The 20,633-nt window shown below is 42.8% G+C and overlaps 1 protein-coding gene across 1 annotated transcript in view; it reads right to left on the bottom strand.

The window, feature by feature from the left end:
• The window catches only part of LOC311181616 (quinone oxidoreductase-like protein 2), a gene marked incomplete at its 5' end in the record, with an annotated part of 29,168 nt that extends 24,809 nt beyond the window's left edge, over positions 1–4,359 (bottom strand). The window contains 4 exons of the mRNA XM_084250062.1: positions 102–160; positions 1,751–1,847; positions 4,103–4,211; positions 4,310–4,359. Coding sequence (XP_084106188.1) covers positions 102–160; positions 1,751–1,847; positions 4,103–4,211; positions 4,310–4,359 — 315 coding nt within the window. The remainder of the gene's footprint in view (positions 1–101; positions 161–1,750; positions 1,848–4,102; positions 4,212–4,309) is intronic.
• Between the last annotated feature and the right edge of the window lie 16,274 nt (positions 4,360–20,633).

Here is a 20,633-nt window from a genome sequence, read left to right as displayed (position 1 = left end):
CCTTTGCCCAGGAGGAGCCAGACATTTTGGCTACAAAGGAGCTTAGCATAGTTCTCATAGCCACACAAACAGCACAATTCCCGAGATTTCCACTGCTTTACCTCTTTCACTGTGCTGACATCTGTGCCTGTCTCCAATACTGTCCCAGAAAACTCCATTCCTAAAGCAAATTGTTTAAAGATTAGGTTATCTGCAAAGCCCAGTACCACAGAAATGGGGACACTGACCACCAGCATCTTACCAACTTTCTGGAGCTCAGAGAGTTTGTTTCCCCAGGCCAAGGAAGAGGGAAAGGAAGGACATTGTACCCAGAGTATAGGAAAATGAACTTAGAGGCCTCCCTGGTGGCACAAGGGGTTACATCTCAGCACTATGAAGCTATCAGCAGCCACTGTAGCACGAGTTTGATCCCCAGCCAGGGAGGTGACCCACATGACACAGCAGACCTCTCCTGTCTCACCCACTGCTCTCCTCAGCAGTGTATTTCAATGAAATCTTCCTGTTCTTGCTCCCCACTTTGTCTCTGGTGAATCCTCTCACCACTCTGCACCTCTGGCCTACACCCCAGTTCTTGTATGCATAAGTAAAAAATCTTAAAAAAAGAAAATGAACTTAGGATTTTAGGATCACAACCCAAAATGCTCTGGCAGTCCCACTCTTACTGTGACACAAATGTAAATTTCAAGAAGGGGCAAGGACTCACAGGTATACAGATACTTTTGACCCTGATCCCTGAGGCTTTGCGTTCCTACAGCCCTCCAGTTACAATGGTCATATCGTATTTATCTGTTTTCATATGTCCTCTTTTGGACCATGAAGCAGTCAAGGACATGAATTCTATTTATTTACAGTACTTGACTCAATGGAAGAATTGGTATTGTCTGCCCATTCTTCTCCCACCACCCAAAATCTCTGAATTTAATGATTATACATTTCTGACTTAAGCTGCCAGAGGAATAGCTCAATTGAGTATGACATCTTCCCCTCTATTCAGCATTTCAGCAAATACAAACCAAGCGAAATGGTTCCAACTGCTGAGATATAACCAAATACCCACAGGGCAAAACACAACAACTATTTTGCAATCACTGTATCCTTAATAGTATCTATCTGTATAAAATATGCATATAATATATGTACACTAAGCTATACTTACATTCCTTTAAATAAAGTTTCAAAACCAATAACCACTCACTTGTCCACATATCCAGGATCTAAACATAATCAGACTGAGCATGATATAAACCAGACAGTGGGCTGCTAAGAAAATTATAAACTCTTTTTCTTCTTTCTGATCCTTTGATACAGACTTTCTTTAGAAATGCGTTTGTGAGGACTGGGATTTCTAGCTGCAAATAGATGTTTATGACCCTTCAGTGAAAACACAAAATCAAGGCACTATCAAGGACAGAAGGGCATGACTAGGGCCAATGACAATTCTGAAAAGCAGAATTCTGGTCAACATAGTGACATGCAAAAATTCATTTGTTCACTCATCCATCTTTTAAGTATTTATTGAGCACCTACTATGAACCAGGTACATTGCTCAGACAGTCATAGGGAGAGTCAAAAACTCTCCCTCATAGAGTTCACAATCTAGTGATGTTAATTATTCATGAGTTAGACATATCTGAGGCATCACCGATGGCAAGCAACATATCAGGGTAAGGTCTGAGAGAAAGTGCTTGGTTCAGAAAATCCTCTCTATTGACTTTTTCTAAAACAGTTAAGTTGGCCCCTTTATACTCACCGGGTGTAAAGGGAAGATGGGGCTTTTCCTGATACTGACCACGGCACACTAAAATATCAGCAAAGTTAACTCCACAGAAATGGACACCAACTCTGACCTGCAAAGGAAATAAAGCAACAAAGAAAAGGAGCATGGAGACAAAGCTCAGTCAATTATTTAATTGAATATTTACTGAATGCCTACTATACACCAAGTACTGAACTAAAAGCCTTGCACAATCAAGAGGTAAACCGGGGGCCTCCCTGGTGACGCAGGCCGTTGAGCGCAGCTCTGTGAAGCTGGCGCAGCCTCTGCAGTGCCAGTTCGATCCCCTCCAGTCGCAGAGCAACCCACATGGCGGGGCAGACCTCTCCTGTCTCGCCTGCTGCTTCCCTTAGCAGTGTACTTGGGTCATTCTGCCTGTTCTGTTCCCTGCTCTGTCTCTGGTGAGTCTTCTCACCCTCCTGCACATCTGGCCTATACCCCGGCTCTTGTATAAATAAAATAAGTCTTCAAAAAAAAAAAGAGGTAAACTGGACAAGGTTATTGGGTCACAGAACTAAGCCAGATGTTAAGCAAATAATTATAAGCATTTATGTATTAAAGTATAACTCCTATAAAAATTGTTGAAGATGTGGTGTTATGATTGCACATAAGGTAGGCATTTGACCTTTTAGGAAAGTGAGGAAAGATCCCTGAGAAAGTAACACTTGAACTACAAACAGTTAAGAGCTAATTATTCAAGTTAGAGAGGGAGGACGAAAGCCTGGCATAAAAGCAATGCCAAGACAAAGGCAATGACAAATGCAAAGGCCCTGTGGCAGGAACAAAAGAAAATTCAGTGAGCCTAAAGCACAAAGAGGAGAAAGAGGTGGTATTGGAGAGCCCAGCCCACAGCATCCAGGGTTTTATAGGCTTTACTGAGGATCTTGGTCTTTATAGTAGGAACAATGGGCAGTCGTTAAAAGATTTTCAGCAGAAAGGTCACAAAGATCAACTGTTTTGGGAAGCAGAAATCCTAGCAAATAGTCCAAGATCCCTAATGGTGGTGTTTTATGACAGTGCTAGAGGTGAGGCAGACCTTTAGCAGGGTAATCAGCATTTTCTCTCAGATCTTGTAAGTAAAGTGGTTCTTAAAGTATGGTCACCAGACCACCAGTTTCAGTGTCACCTGGGAACTTGTTAGGAATTCAAATTCTCAAGCCCTACCTACCTAATTAAAAACTCCAGGGACAAAGCCCAGCCCTCTGTTTTAATGAGCTATGGGTGATTCTGATGCAGGTTGACATTAGAGAACTATGTTAGACTAACCCATCTCAACAGGGCTTAGAACACAGGAGGAAATGAAGATTGAGAGACAGAATCCATGACACTTAGTTATTTGTTCTATTTAAACTGTCAATTTAGTACAGAGGTGGTCATATTGGTAAGAAGACATTTTATGGACAAAATGCACACATCCAACAACCTTTTAAGCATCGGTCACATGCCAGGCATTACTTCAGACTACAGGGATTTAACAGTGGGTAATTGCATATAGTCCCAGGTATCATGAACTAACAAGGCAGTGTCTGGGCAAATAACAGAACAAAGGAGGCCACACATTGTGTGCATGACACATGAGTTGCTGATGTGGAAAGTACACATATGTCAAGTCACTCTCCTTGACGCAACTATGAATGTCAGCACCTGAATCCCAGAAAGCAGACTAAGTGACCGAAGTTCTCCATTCTCCCTCTCCCCATAAGTCCCCAGGCCTGAGATTTACTGACTGCTTCCCCTCCTCAAGGTTCTCCCCCTCCACACCAGATGACATTTTGTCGACCACCAGGGTGGTCAACAGACAAGGTCAAAGGGACCTCCACATATCAGTGGAGGTACCCACAACCGTAATCTAATCCCATCCCAAATCACTGCAACACACCAGAAAAGGTTACAAGGCATATTCATATGGAAATACAGGCATTACCAGACTGTTTTGGGGGAGGAGAGAGGGCGGATAATTAGATGCTGACACGAGGGGGAAGTAAAGGATGGGGTCCATTTATCTGCATTAAATCAATAACTTGCAGTGGATTCATGCAAAATCATGTGCACATCAGAAATCTGTTTCTAAGGCAACAGCTCTAGGGCCTTCAGACAGAGGCCTACATTTCAGTGTTTGGGGGGAGCCATCTTTCTTTAGCACTTTTGGCCTTTTGGTGAAGTCTGAAAGGGCCTTTGTGACCCAGGACAACCTTTGTGCTCCCAGATCCTGTCGCCGCCTAGGGGAGCGCTCGGGAACTCAATTCCGAGAGGAAGCCTGCGATCCGTGTGGCGCCTCGGGAAAGAGGGGGGTGTCGAGGATTCCCAGGGATAGGCCAGCCCCCCTACCTCGTGAGGCTGGACAGGACGAGGGGCGACCTCCTCAATGGCCAGGGGCTGCTTCAACTGGGTGCAGAGTGCGGCGCGGTAGTGCCGATTGCAGCCCTGCAGGGCTTTCCTGCAACAGGGAAAAAGGGTGGGTTACTCGGCCGAGCCTGAGGCTGACTTTTGGGGCTCAGCCAAAGTCAGGGCCGCCCTGCACTTAGGATTTCGCACCTGCAGAGCCACGCCCGAGGGAAACACCGAGCCCGAAGTACCGCCGCCATGGCCCCAGCAGTCACGAGAGCGGGGTGGTCCTACCGCCGCAGGAAGAGCCGGACGCGCCGGCCCCGCCCCAGCCCTCCGGGGAGAGCGGAAGAGCCGACCCCGGGCGTCTGGAGGCGCGGCCGGCGGGGCTGGCTGCGGCGACCCCGACCGCGCGGGCGCCGTGCTTAAGCGGGGGTGCCTGAGCAAGGTGCGCGGATCCCGGGGCGCCCGAGCCTCTTCCTACCCGGGCCTCCAGGGAGGTGGTAAAAAGAGATCACCTACCCGAAATTAACTTTGCTACTAGCATTTTTGCAGCCTAATTAGGAGACTTAAAACCACACTTGGCAGCATCTAAAGAGCTGTGCTTTGGGGCCTCTGCATGTGAGAAAACGTAAATGCAAGGGTTTTTATGTCTGCATTCCGCACAGTACTAGAGTTCTATTCTTGTTACTAATTTTCTCACACTTATAGGACCATTAACAGGAAAACCATATGTTACTAGTAATCCAAAGTTGAATGATACGTCACAAATCTGAAGATTATTTCTAATTATTTCTGGTCAGGCCAAAACCATTCCATATTTCTGATGCCTGCATTATACCTGGCAAGTTGTGGGTACTCATTAACTGATTCTATGACCACATAATTCCTAGGTGATTAGGTATACTCTGGGAAAAAACTAAAAACCGTGTAGTCTGTAAAATATTATAAAACTGTTGCAACCGTAACCAAATATTTGTATATTGGAAGTATAAGAGAAATAGGTGTTATCCTAGGAAGAATATTTTATTTGACAGGTAGCTCTTGAAGACAGCATGAAGTTTTTAGAGGACATCTTGTGACAGATTGCAGCCTCTCAGAGTCAAGACAGGCTCTACCACCTATTCTTGTGGCAATGGTATTGACACCTGAGGCTGTGGACTGCTTTTCCTCCTCCATAAAGTGAAAGCATTGTGCAGGGTAACCCCCAAGTTTCTAAATTATTTCAATTTTTTGAAGGAAATAAAAGTCCAAGATAGCAAATGATTTGGGAGGAATGATCAGGAATGGAATAAAGGAAAAATAGCAACAATGAAATAGGAATGAACTGAGATTATGGCCTACAGGCTTTGGTAGGAAAGGAATCTAAGAAGCAGTGTGCTACCACCTGTATGTAGTAGAGGTCACTGTTTTCTTAAAGAGCATTCACATGGAATTAGAAAAGTCTTTTGGGCCTAAGAGGAACAAGGACTAGAAGGTGAAAGATGAAAAAACAATTCTTTCAAATGAGACATTTTGTAAACTCTTTGTCACTAGGCACATAAAGGCAAAGCAAGAACAATGAAGAAATATTAACATTACCATCATCAAAATGAATACTCTGGTTGCTAATAACATTGAGCAACAAGAAATCTGAACTTTAGAAAATGTGAAACCAGGACTGATTACTCTGAGGCTGAATTGTCACATGTGGAAATGTTTTGTAAATCATTAGCTATTTATACAAGCTATAAGGCCAGCAATTTTTAACGGAACTCCTTGAAAATAGCAACCATTTCTTAATCCTCATGATATTTGCAATACTTTGCACAATACAACACTTTGGGGCATTTAAGACATGTTTATCTAAAGAGTTGTTGAATGAGCACTCAGTTCTCTGGTGTGAATTTTTCAGATAATTGAGAGTATCTTTAAGCAACAAGTCTTTGTTTTATTTTCAAGTCTTTTATTTTCCATTAATTATTTTTATGGGAATTTTTTCTATTATGATAGTCATAATAGGCTTGTCATTCTCAGAAAATATGAAAATCTGTGATTTAGAGAAATCACCTGACAATACTATATTCTGCATTTATCACAATATCAGAAGAAAATAGAAAAAGCCCCTTTAAGAAGAATTCTGGAGGGAGATGAAAGTATCTTAGGTAATAGAGGTGATTTTAAGCACTCATATGCAAAATAACTTTCACATTTCCAAAGAGCATAGAGGTAAGCGACAAGGCATTTATAGTAGTTGCTATAGTAGCAAAAGAAATATTTAACCTATCCATCAAAGTGCTGCCACCACACAGCATACGGTCTAATTTTTGTTACAGTTTCAGGTTGTTTTGTCTTATGGGCGGAAGGAGGGGGGGCAGGAAAGAGGACAGGAAGAATAAAATGTGAGCCCTCTTGGAGAATAAAACCAAGCTGCTGAAAATGAATTGACCAGTCCTCAGGGAAGAAAAAAGAATCGATAGCTGCTCGGCAAACCAGTTTGAGGGCTCATTAGGAAGTAAAAGAGGAACAGATGACTCTTCCTTCTGGTACAACTCACATGAAGAGATAATATTTAACATCCAGAAGCTGCTGGAGGGCTGAGGGTGGAGAAGCAAGTCAGTGCTGAATACACAAACAGATATGTTTTCATAGAAGAAGAGTCAAACAACGTATTACCACACAGGACTATGCTTAACACATATATGAATCCCCCACAGTTAAAAATGCTTTATCCAATAGCTTGTGGACTCCTTGAGAACAGAAACTGGGTCTTAGTGGCCCAGAGTTGACAACCGCATTTAGTACGTAGTAGTTATTCTATATGAGGCAGGTAGGAAACAGGAGCTTTGCAGTACAAGAGAGCTACCAGCACATTCCTGAGACATGAATCCAAAAAATATTAAGGGTTCTTGCACCCAATTCCCTGCTAAGCATTCAGCTTCTGGGCATTGTCATATTAATTATCTGACCAGTTGAGAATTACCATTATAGATACGTTATCTTCTCCACACCGAGGTTCTCTAATATTTGTGACGTATGTAGGAGCAGTTTACCTTTTCTCTGAATTTGCTTAGACGCTCTTTCTGATTGTTGCACCAGGGGTTAACATTTATCAGATTCAGGGATGAACTTGGGTCACTGATGTATGTAGGACCTATTGACCTACTCTATTGGAAGAACTGTGTCAGATATGCTGCCTAACTTATTTGTTCTAATGCTCATGGAATTAAAGAATTTCAGAGCTGGGGGTGAATAAGGAAGATAGTCTATTTTAACTGCTTTATTTATAGGCAAAAGCAAAAGTTTGAGAGATTGGCCCAAGGTCACACTGCAGATTAGTGGTAGAAGTTAGAATCTGGCTATTCTGATTTCCTGTTCACTTCTCTTTCAACAGAGCCATTTGAATTTAACACTTCAACAATATATACAATAATAATAATAGTATTTCATATTTGCCAAATACTTCATGTTTCAAATCGGTGTCACCCAGATTCTTTCTTCCTGCCAATGATGAGAGTAATAATTATCATTACAACAGCACTTATTGTTAACTTATAACAAACCAGTCACTAAGTGCTTTTGCATTATTTCATTGGTTCACACAATAGTCCTATTACTAGGATGCCATTATTGCCACTCTTTTATAGAGCAGGAATATAGGCTGAAGGAGGTTAAGGAACTTGCCCAAGGCCATATAGCTAAGAAACGGAGCAGTTTAGAAGTCTCCTAATTGCCTGATGCCAGAGCCCTGACAATGGTATCCGGCAGCCTACTGTGCCTTCCCTCACAAATACTCTGAGAGCAGACAAAGAAGGTATTGTATGATGCATGTTAAAGCAGTGCTTTGCCTGTAGTTTTAACCTTAATTTTATAGGAATTTTACAGTAATTCAAGCCTAGAAAAGAGATGAATGCCCTGAAGGAGAGAATATAAAGAAAATAACCTTCAGCATTTAAGAGACAAGAGCAGGAAGAGATGCTAACACATCATTAGAAGTTACTACCCTATTCTGTACAACCATAACTTGAAAATGTATTGATTTATTTAAACTTAAAGTTAATTGTGTAAAATTAATACTGTGATTATTTAGTCTTCACACACACACATACACACTTCTACATGCAAATATGATTTTAATGAAATAATGTTCTAACATGTTACCATTACTTAGCAGGCAGCAACAGATATTCGAGGTAAATTCCTGGCATCAGATAGACCAATTAGAAAGCAGTGGTGACCTGGGCAATGGTTGCCATTGTCCCCCAAACTAACCACCACTATTTGATGCAGGAGCCTGTTTCCCACCTTAAACCATCATTATGGAACCAACTTACAAATTCTTGAGCATTCTGGTAATTTTTGAAGCTTTTCCAACCCCCACCTTCCCCAGAGAGAACAAATTCTTCCCCTTCGTATGTACCCCCAAAGAACTTTGTAGAAACCTGTATTAGCTCACTAATCTCATCACCCAAGTGGATTTTATCTGTTTATCTAGCTCAGCATCTAAGCTGTGAGCATTGTGGCTGGTTCTGATGATAGCATAGCAAAGTGAAAAGATTTTTGGGCTTTGGAATCAGATGTACCTATGCGTGATTCCTGGCTTAGCTGCTTATTCATTGTGACCTTGAGAAAATTATTTTTACCTCCCTGAGCCTCTGTTTCTTCTTCTATAAAGCAGCTATAACAAGGGTCTCCCTGGTGGTGCAGCTGTTAAAGTCTCAGTGCTATCAAGCTATCGCCAGTCACTAAGGCATTAGTTCAATCCCCAGCCAGGAAGCTAACCCACATGGCACAGCAGGTCTCTCCTGTCTTGCCTGCTGCTCCCCTCAGTAATGTATTTTAGTACCTATTCAGGTCTCCACTCTGTCTCTGGTGAATCCTCTCACCCTCCCCCCACAACTCTGGCCTGTACCCCAGTTATTTTATGCATAAATAAAATAAATCTTTTAAAAAAAGCATAATAATACCCCACTCCAGTGATGGCTGTGATAATTAAAGGAAGCCGTACTCAATGAATGGCAGCTCTCAGGAATTCCAGCTTCAACTCTTTCCAGCCATGTATCCTCAACCAAGTGACTTCTTTCTGAGTCTTTTTCCCATATGTAAAATGAGTGTGATTACACAGACTAACCTATGTAAAATGCTGGCACAGAATATACATGTAAAGAACAATAGCAAGAATTACTTATCTGTTTATCTAGAATGAGCTTGGTGGTTGACCCCATGATATATCCTCCTTTCGATGGAATCAATGAAAGGATGAATTAATTGGTGAGTTCATTCACTAACACATATTTATTAAACACCATCCAGGTGGCACACACTGCCACAGTTACTGGGGATGTAGCAACAAACAAAAAACCGATAAAAATGTCTGCCCTAGAGGCATTTGCATTTCCTGAAAAGAGATGGCAAAGGGTCACAGGTGTGGTGAGAAGACAGTGTACTTCTTAGCCCATGTGGCTCCAGAATTATCTGATGAAAAGCTAATGAGTTGACAAAACAAGATTCCAAGAGGTCTGGGTGTGAGTCCCACCTTCTAACAAAAATGAGGAAGCTCTTGTCCCCTCCCTTAATCACTTATCACCCCCAGCTTCCTGTTGTGATCCAAGGGAACTGGTGAGTTGTGTTGTTTGGCAGGAAGAACTGTCAAGGAGGGCTCTATTCATTCTTAGGCTGTAAGGTCTAATGCAATGGCAAGAGGAAATAGGAGAGCAACAGTACAAAAAAGTTATGGAAAGGGAGATTTGCCTATCTTAGCAGCCAAGCGATAAGTGGGTTCAAATGCCCTGTGATGCATGGAGGTTTTATTTCAATAGTAGGATAATCATACTTCACTTTTACGCATCTCTTTACAAAACCCTTCACCTAGGGGATTTCCTTTAATCCTCAGAAGAACTCTACAAGGTAGGTATTAACCCCATTTAATCCCATCTCTCTCCCTTGAATTAACTCCTCTCTCTCCACTGCCCCCTTCCCAGGAGTATAGAACTATGCCCAAGTTTCAGTCATAAACAAAAGCAACTAACTTCTTCCTTCACCCCTCTGGAGCCAATACCCTCTTCACCTCCTCCTCACAGCCAAGTCCTCTGAGATTACAAACGTGTATATATGTTGCTCTCCTTCACTTCCCACTGGGATATTCCCCGAAATGCCTCTGAAACTGTTCCTGTTACTGTCACCAGTGATTTCCCTTTGCTCCATGGTGGGGGAAGGGGAACTTATCAGAACTTACTGGCCTCTCAGCATTTGAAGCCATTCTAGATAACTCTCCTCCTTCCTCTTAGTCTCCTACCTCCTACCTTCTTTCCTTCTCAGTCTTGTCCTCATTTCGTTGCCACTGCTTTAAATGTTGTCCCAGGGTTCACTCACCCTCTCCTTGCCTTCAAAATTCTATTCAAGCTCCTGATTTATGAGGCCTTCCCTAGCCATCACCTCATCAACTCTGACCTTCTTCCCCATCTAAAAAATACACACTCTCCTTCCTTTTACTTTCATGGCAACTCTTCCAGAGTTTTGTAATGCACATATCACATTGTGTTGTAATAGTTCATGTGTCTGTCTTCCCCACAGATTATGAAAAATTTCAGGGTTGGGGCAGTGACTTCTCTATTTTTACTTTCCTCGTGCCTGGCACTCAGAGCCTGACACACACACACACACACACACACACAGTAGGCACTGGCATTTTGAAGTGTTTTGTAATTCTCAAGAGTCAAACAGCCAGCAAGCAATCAAGGTAGAACATAAGCCTAGTCTGACTTTAAAGGATATAGTCTTTCTACCTCAGCAAAGGACAGTCAAGCTGCAATTACTTGATTGTAGGTGCCTCGACCCCAGCAAGTTATATAAACCAAGGGAAGGATTTCCTTTTCCCCACAAACATTGCCCCGCTGCCAGGTGTAGAAGGATTGTTTGGTATTTGTAGTCTTCCTTTTGCAAATTCCAGGATTAAAGAAGAAGAAAAAAAGCCCGCCTCCCATCTCTTCCTCCCAGTGGACGATCACCACCATCACTTCCTTTCCAGCCAGAAGGCAGGAAGCCTATCGGAGCCCCTGACTTGAGTGGGGTAGAACAGTGACTTAATAGGACACTTTGTAGCTGGGCCATCCCCCACCCCCTTAAGATGGCTACCATCCTGAAGTAACACTCCTGAGGAGACCTTCATAAGGTGGTCACAGATATACCTGCAAGGAAGGAAATCTGCCCAGCACCAGGAACAAATAAGCTTTCTAAGGAGAGGCACTGAAACCAGACAATGTGTGCATTCGCCAATTACAAGCTCAAGTTCCACCCAAATACACACAATGAAAGGCTTTACCAAGGCCATCATTACATGCACAGGGCCCTCCTGCTGTTTGGGCCACATTTTAGTGCTGCAGTGAAGCAAGATAAATGTCATCAAAGCGGCAAGGTAAAGACAGAGCCATTCGGCAGTGCTGTTTTCGACCTCATGACTCACTTCACCTTGTCATTTATCACACTGCAGTCCGGGAGGGGAGAAGGAAACGAAGAGGAAAAGAGTGGGCTGTGTTGTTCATGTAATTTGTTTCCCCATTTCAGACGGCTTTTAAATGAGCTTTCTCATTTAAGTCTCTGTGAACTTATGCTTAAAATTTTCCAGACAAGCACATGAGCAGGACTGAAATCAGATGACATCGGGTCAACCATGTTTTGTTTTAAAAATATAGAAATGGGGTAGGGGGAGGGAAGGTTCAGAGGAAAACATTGTTATCTGTGAGGGGAGATCTGATAACTCCTTTGTCCAAGATAATTTGAAAATGAATGATGTGATTTTATCTACTCCTCATGAAAATTCTAATGTTCATCAATTATAGAATCTTAGGGGAGTAGGAGGAATGGGCAGAAGGGTTGATTGGATAGAGAGGAACAGTAACCAGAAATGTGGAGGTGGTGTGGTACGGTATATTTATTTATGTAGGTGGGAAATTGTACTCCTGAAACTTGTATTTCTATGCTAGAATTTCTGTATTTAACTGGTTCCAAGGAGAATTGGCCTGTGCTATCCTAGCTCATATTTCTGGTAGGATATTTATCATATTGAATCAAAGATAACATCCCCTCTAGGTTCTGATCCCCACAGGATAGGTAGGCACTCAGCCTTACCTTACTTTTACATTTCTCTGACCCAATACATTGTCCAGAAACATAGTAGACACTCAATATGTGGTTTTTACCATTTAACTAAATTCATTAGGTGATACTAGTCCATGACAAAGTACATAAGTGCTGGACTGCACATAAGAGTATTTGATCACTTTGCAAGGCTCAACAAACATTTTATGTGCTAATAGCCCTTAAATAAAATGGCAGCCTTCAGTCGAAATTATCAAGAAGAAATGTAACAGTGGGGATTCAGAGATGCAATTTCTTTTGTCATGGATGGACACTGTCTATTGGGTTTATGAGCATAAATTAGCTATTTTTACAATAGACAAAAGGATGTGGTTGTTGCTTTGTTTGTATTTCTAGTGAGCTTACTTAACTAGCTCATATAAGTATAGAACACACAAAAGCAAATTCTAGCTGTTGCCAATGTTTGAACTCATTGTCCGGCCACCCTTTCCTGGTTGTGTGACACCAGGAATACTCTGCTTATAATGATTCCAGGGACTTCCAGAAATAATATATGTAAACAGTATGATGGGCCATGGAGTGTGTACACAGTTGAAGCCTAGTGCCCATGCCTAGGAAGGGCACAAAAAGAGAAAAAGGGCTGCCCTCCACTAGATTGGAGAATAGACACAAGAGAAGGTGGCACGATCAATCCTTCCTCAAATATTTTCTCAATGGTGCAATTGAAAACGCTGCTGGCTATTCTTGTGTGTCCTAGGCTGTGCTCTCTACCAGAGGGCCAGGCAATCTCTGTAATTCTCTCTTTTTTTCTCACTCAGGTTCACACCTGAGTAGTCAGCAGCAAGTCAGTGGACCCATCCCCAGGAGCAAAAGATTGAATTTGGGTGATGGGCTTCATCTAGAGGGTATTTCACAAAGTGATCTGAGGACTGTGATCAGATCCTTGAGAATGCTATTCAAAGCATTAGTCTCCCTGATGGCTTGGCATCCTGGCATTTCAATTTTATCAGGCTCGTTCCATGATTCTGCTTCCTGCTCAAGTTCTAGAGCCCTGGTTCCTGACCTAGTGGTGCTTTGGATCACTAGAGGGCACCCTGGAACAACATTTTTCCCAAGCTGCGGGCTTCCTGCGTCTGCCAACCAACCAGGACTGCAGCACCCACAGAGCTCTGGCCTGCAGTTTCCAAGCCCATCCTGGAACCACAGCTGATTTTAAGAAATTTAGTCCAGTTGTCACATCACCAAATATATCTAGCAAGCATTTCCACAATAGTGCTGTAATAAATTCTATTTCTAGGGAAGAATTAGATTGTAAGTCATCCTATGTTTATTCATGAGATGCTTACAGATTGAGTACTGCAATATCAGGTATTAAAAAGATTGATTAAAGAAGATTTGCTTCCTATTCTTCATAAAAGTGTAGGAGAGAGGCATAAATATAAATCATTTGAAGTAATTATGACTACTAGTGATTTAATCTTCAAATTAATAAAAATAGGATAAATTACTAAATCTGACACAGACAGACAAGGAGTTTCCCCAAGGGCCCTGAATGGGGATATTGCACACACAGATCTTGGGCGGCATCTTGGAAAAGTTGAGATGGGAGAGGGAGAAGTGAGGGAGTTCAGAGTGACCCAACTACCACTCATTTTCTGCCCTTCCCATCTCAGCAGGCACTCAAGTAAAACAAATATGGCAAAACAGAAATAAATAAATATATGTTTAAATATCTGTATATATCATATAAACACGTGTGTATATATAAGGGAGAACAAAATAATGAAATTTAAAATAAAAAAGGAAAAACAAGTAGACATAAGAAAAAATAAATTTATATAAATGAATGAATAAAATAAGCATGGCAAATGCAAATCTGGGAAGGACCATGGGGCCTGGTTCTGTGATAGTGCCACCTTTATTCAACAAATACAGAACCAGCCAACCATGGAAAAGACAATTTAGGGCTGCCCACAGGTGAGACAGATGAGTGAACACATAATGATGAAGTAGGAGGTTTGTGTGAGCCCCAAGAAGAGAGAAACCTTTATAGTGAGGGTGGTGAAGAAAAGCAGAAATGTTGAATGGAAGAATATAAATGGTGAATTCGGAATAGTTAGGGAAAAGTGTGTTAGAAAATTGGGGAAGAGAGGCAGCAGATATTTGAGAGTCTGAAAGAGATTCTGTAAGCTAATACAGTGGTGGTGGGAACCGAGGGAACTATGCTAAGCATTGTAGGTGTGGTGGGGAAGGGTGGGGATTGTCTCAGGCACAGTTATAGGGACCTACCCATGAAGAAATCTTGTAAATACTAAAGTGGATGCCTGGGCATTAGCTTAAGGGCCCTAGAATGTCATTGAAGCTTTAGGAGCAGGAGTATTTCCACGATCAGATCTGTGTTTTAGAGAAAATTGGCCTGTGTCAGGGTCGTGGCTATCCTGATATATTAATAAGCTAGTAGAAGCAAAGAAATCTTTCTCTCCTTTTAATTAGAACTTTTCAGCTTCCTTCCCTCATCTTCAGCCACCAGCTTCTCAGGAAACCCTTTAGAAACAGAAGACTCTTTTTAAAGTTCTGATTCTCATGACAGAGAGTTGAGAAGGCAGGAATAGAATCTCACAAGCCCACAGCCCCTCTCAACAGATCTCATGCTCACAAAAGGCCATCTCTGCATAGTGGAGAAGGAACAGGGCCACACCCCACGGAGAGGCAGGGTGCGCTGCATCCCATATGGCAAAATAGGGGAGAAACAATAAACCTGTGAATTGGTGTACAAAATATATGAAAAATGGACAGAGAGAGGCCTTCTTTACTGAGGTAACTACTGTTTTATAATTTTTATTACTGACCTAGGACTTTTGCTTGGCCCACACATCAAACGTGACACTTCATCAGGCGCCTGTCCTTATCTATGCGGTAGCCGAGAGGCAGGTGATGGCAGTAAAAGCTTAATGATGAGACGCAGCCGAATAATAATGCAGCTGTTTAAACTTTCAATTAAAGTAGAGTTCTACAATTGTTTGCCTAAAGAATAATCAGAGAAGCACTTTTTTTTTTTTTTTTTATACCAACTCCACGCTCAGGCCAGTTCCAAGGCAGCCTGTGCTGTGTTCCGATTCCTTCAAAAGTTGACTGCGTAGAGAGGCAGCTTTAGAGCAATGCCGCTTCCCTCCATTCCGGCCTCTGTGACAGGCAGGCCTCACGCCCAACTTCCTTTCCTTTAGAGTAAGGAAGAGTCTGTGCACACGGCCTGGAGCCTCTGGGCACAAAAATAGAATATTTGAGCATTTGGATTTTCCTTTCCTGAGAGTGGACTGACTCAGGAAGAAGCACTTAAACAAGATTTTTTTTTCCCCCTCGGTGTTTTTCAAAAAACACATTTCACTGGGGGAGGGGAAAAAATCAAAACTGTTGCTGAGAAAAGATTCTTTTAGCCCCATCTTCTTTGTTCCCGCAAAACAGCCTCAGGTGAGGCAGGCCTTTCCTCCTCAGTTGCTTTTTTGGTTTGCACTCCCCCACCTCTTCTCCACCCTCCAGACTTCTTTGCACAACCGCACCACCACCACCAACACCACCTACCCACTCCTAAAAGCACCACCATCCCTTCGATTGTTGGGCTCATAACTGAAGCTTCCCACACAGTGATATGAAGAGACATATGATTCAAACAGCCCCATTCCAGAAATATTATTATAGTCTCAGGAAAAAATAGGGGCCTGCTCTATGTCTGTCACCTGAAATAAACTCCCAGTTCCTTCCCTACTGCTCCCCAGATGCTTAATTCTGAAGATTATTCCAGTTTATTTTGCCACCCCCCAGGTTGCTAACTCTGGCTGGTGAGTGAAGCCAAGGGAGGAGAAGAGGGGGGTTCTCTGAAATTGGCCACCTCAGGGTATGCAAAGCACATGCTTGTCACGTGGAGAAAAAATGTGCGGGCCTAACCTCTGCGGCTCCCCAGAGAATCCAGAGTTTGTGTCTCTTTGCAGAGCTCAGAACAGCCTGTATGTTCTCTCCCTGTTGTGTGCCTGGCGCTTCCCCAATGAGATATCTCCTGGAAAAGCTTTTCCTGTGAGGGGTGGGGAGCTTTTGTTCTTTGCAAAATATGGTGCAGCTAATTAAGAGCATTGTCCTGTGAGGGGGGAGGTTTTAGAGTCTGTTTCCACCAGGGGTGAGTGCAGCTGCCTTGGATCACTGTCCTGATGTTCTTGATCTCTCTGCCCCGCTGGGCTAACCCTTTTGGGGTGAGGTTGTGATAAAGCCCAATAAAATAAAAATAGATGAGTGAAGTGAAATCTTTCTCTCTTTAAACATATTCTCTGCAATGAGTTGAGTTTCCATTACTCATTTCAGGGAATGAAACTTCCAACTCTTTGGTTTTTGACCCTTCCCCAACTGGTAGAAGCTAGAGGTTCCAGGACTAAAGGCATAGTCTTTTGCCACATTTCCAGCTTAATCACAAGCAGGGAAATAGCTAAAGTGAAATTTCTAGCAACTCTTTTGATTTTGCTGTTGCTTGCCAGCATAGAAGGAATTTAGCAACTCTTAATTCTTGATTTGAAAAACAGGGGTAGCAAATTTTATGGCATCTGTAGAACATGGCACCACTAGGGTCTTAAAATATCATGTAAACTGTTATTGTCACCTTCATGGCAAACTCAATTAATTGGGAAGAAATTTTGTTGAGGCAGCATTCTGTGAGGTGATTCACCTACTTGATTTGCTCTCTCTGGAGTGAAGAAACTTCATTCATTAAATGCTATAAGCATTGAGTAGTGGCTATGTGCCCGGTAGTATTCTCAGTGTTTGGGCTATGTTAGGGAACAAAACAAATAACATCCTGCCCTTGTGGGGTTTATGTTCTAGACAGGGGAGATAGACATAACACAAATAATAAATTATATATTAGACTAATAAGTGATGGATGCTTGGGAGGAAAAGAAAAATTTGGTCAGAGTAAGAACAATTGGAGGAGTTGGGGTGACAAAGGCAAGCTGTCAGGGTGGTTGACAAGAGTCATTGAGAAGGGACAGATGAATGACTTGATGGTTGATGGAGTTAACCATGTGGATGCCTGAAGAAGGATGTCAAAAGATTGAAGCACTAACACAAAGACTATGCTTAGGAAGAGCAAGGAGGCCCCTTTGCTGGAGTAGTGGGGTACAGGAGGCAAGGGGAAGGGGGCAGTTTCCAGGCCAGCAGAGCCCCCATCACCATGGTAAGGACTTTGCCTTTTACTCTGATTGAAAGAGGGAGCCATAAGAGTGGGGGCTAGGGGTGTGAGCTCAGGAGTGAAACCATCAGACTTAAAATTTTAACAGAGTCGCCCTGTATGCTCTATAGAAAAAAGACTGTATCAGGGTATCAGGAAAAGTAATGAATCCTAAGTATGAGAACATGTTTGTTTTTCCTGGAGCTGTTTTGAAAGTAGATAGAGGCAACACAATTTGTTAGGCATTGGATATGGAGTGTGAGAATAAGAATTAAGTTACGAGTGACTCCAAGGATTCTGACCTGAACAACTGGAAGGAAGAAAGAAACATGAACTGAGAAAGGGCAGTCGGTACCTAGGTCACTTGGAGGTCATTTGATACAAATAATTTAATTTATGCATCTTACCCAAGTGGTCTTATCAGGATCATAGGGGGGCACTTTTGCCATTTACACATGCAAAAGAAATTCTGCTCTAGTAGGTGTGGAAGGGGGCCCCGAAATACTTATATGATGTACACTTTATGTATTTTTTTAGATTTATTTATTTATGCATACAAGAGCCGGGGTACAGGCCAGAGGTGTGTGTGTGGGGGGGTGAGAGGACCCACCAGAGACAGAGTGGGGAATAGAACAGGCAGACCGACTGAAGTACACTGCTGAGGTGAGCAGCAGGCGAGACCGAAGAGGTCTGCTGCGCCATGTGGGTTGCCCCCTGGCTGGCCAGGAATTGAACTCGTGCTGCAGTAGCTGTGGACTGCCCCATAGGTTGCGTTCCAACCCCTGTGCCACCAGGGAGGCCCTGATGTACACTTTAGATTGAGAACCACCATATTGTGGAACCCTAGGTGGCAGGGTTTTATATTTTGACTTTCTGGACTTTATCATGAAACAAGTGAAAAGATTCATAGTCAGTTTTCCCACTCATGGGGATGAACTATCCCCTGCAGTTCCTCTTTGCAAAATAGATTCCAAATGAACTACCAATAGCTTACCAAACTACCTATAGTTTACCATAAACAGACAGAAAAACTAACTGCCAGAGAATAAAGTTGTGATGTTCAATTTTGATCTATCTCGCTAGAAAATTGGTTATGGAATAGTTCTGTCTTGAGTATATTTAGGTTCCTTTGATCTAGCCTGGGATAGATAAATACAAGTCGATCACCATCTTTCCAGCAATGACCAGATGAGAAGAAAGAGATGGACAGGCAGCACTTCAGTGTAAAATAAACAGGGAAACAAGAAGAGTATCTCCAGGGAGATTTGGAGGGACCTTTATAAGTGTTATGCTGTATCTCCAATTCAGATAGTAGGTATGTTAGGGGGAAAAGGATGTCCTAAAGCTAATTCCATACAGGCTTTGTGGACTCCCCCCCACCCAGCCAAAGCCAAAGACACTGGGAACTCCAAATCCCATCACCACCAAAGGGAAGGTGGCTGGGACCTGAGGGTGGGGTTAAGCAGCCAGGTGGATACAAAAGGCAGACACGTGGGCTTTGGGGATCCCCCATTTTGGCTCTCCGCCATCCCGCCATCCCGCCAGCTCTGAGAGTGACTTTGGGTTTCTAGGTCGTCGGATCGGGTAGGACGCATTAAAGACTTTATTTCCCTATTTTCTCCCTGAGTTGTACATTTTCCTTATTTCCTTTTCCCTTGTAAATAAACCTTTTATTAACCCTTTTGTGTGTGTCTGTAGTAGAGTATTCATAAGTCCCTTTTAAGAGCGCAGGTGAGGACCCACAGCCAAAAACCCGTTCAATATTGGGGCTGCCCTATAACAGCTATACACATGAATCTATCGGTCAAGGTTACCAATCCCAGTTCCAAGATTTAAAAACTGAGACTCAAGGAGGCCAAGTTCACTTGCTTACACTCAACTAACAATTCAGTGATCAGATGGAGCTTCAAAGCCCTGAACCAAGACCAGCTTTGCTGGTTCCCAGAGCTGTCAGCACTTCCTCGTCACAATTGGTTCCACCATGAGTTGGAATCCCTGAGTGAAAGGAAAAGTTGCATAATGAAGCTGCGTTCAATGAGAACTTTCTATTCAGTCTAACTCCCAGCCGGATTGTTTCTTTTATCCTGGATCATTTTCTCAAACTATTTATTTCTGTGTGGTGGTGGTGGGAATGCTGACGACAAAATGGCAGCTTCTTACTCAATTTTGGGGCTCCCTGTGTGTCTGACTCACACCTGCTGACAGGAATGAGCCTCAGCTTCTTCATTCCCTGCAGAGCTGGAGGTGGATTTTAACTTGCCCTGGCCCTCCCTGTCGTCAGGAAGACTGTCAGCTTCGTTCTGATTCAAAAACAAAAAAGAAAGAAACAAAGCAACTCCACAAACCTTTATTACTCAGCAGGTCACTAGAGGCAGAGCAAGCAGCTCCATTTTCTAGTCTCACGTGGAGGGACCAGTGGAGAGCTGAAAGATCAGCTTTTGACTTGTAAAACAGCCACTAAATTGGCCGCCCAGCTTCTTAGGCAAGGAGGCCCGAGGGGCTCCCCTTTCAGTGTTCCACCTTTCAGCTGAAAACATTCCTTTCACTGGGTGGAATGTTCATTTGATGACATGTGTTTAGGGTATATTTAGAGGCCTGCTCTTGTTGAAATCAGGCATTCATTTGACCTGAAAAATCATGCTCATATCCAGTGAGAGGGTAGAACAAATTGATGCAATGCATTATTCTTATTGCCAATGGGCTGTGATTGCAAGTTTCTACTTTACTTTCTCCTAGCTAACAATAGTCTGGTTCTCCCTGCCCTAGAGTCTTAGAAGAACAGTCCTTTGCAAGAAGGCTAACCCTGGAGCAAGGGTTGTTCAGGTCATTCTTGCAGAGAGCAAAGGTTATTTGTGAACCTTAGCCTTAACCTTGTTTCCCTTGTTCATTTTCCCTAGGGCTCGAACACAGAGACCATTTGGCACGCTATGCAAGGTGCCATCTGTGGGGTCTATTGAATTGAGCCCATTTTGAGAAATAACTTTCTCTTGGAGGCAGGATTTGATTGTTTCCCCCATCGCATTGGAATTTTTGACCTTCACTTACACGTTCACTAAATGGCCAGTTATTATACTTTTTTTGCTCCTCTCCTAAAGCTGCTTTGGGATATTGAGCAAGGAAAGCATAATTCAAAAGCAAATTGCTCTGATTAATATTATATTTATAGTTCAGTCTATCAAGGTCGTTTCCCTAGAGGCCAGCTTTCTTTATGAAGACAGAAATTCTGTGTCAGTGCCTGTCTATCCCTAG

This window comes from Talpa europaea (genome assembly GCF_964194135.1).
Source record: "Talpa europaea genome assembly, chromosome: 12".
Lineage (NCBI taxonomy): Eukaryota > Metazoa > Chordata > Mammalia > Eulipotyphla > Talpidae > Talpa > Talpa europaea.
The sequence above is the reverse complement of the archived record's forward strand: the minus strand, read 5'-3'. Positions and strand labels throughout refer to the sequence as shown.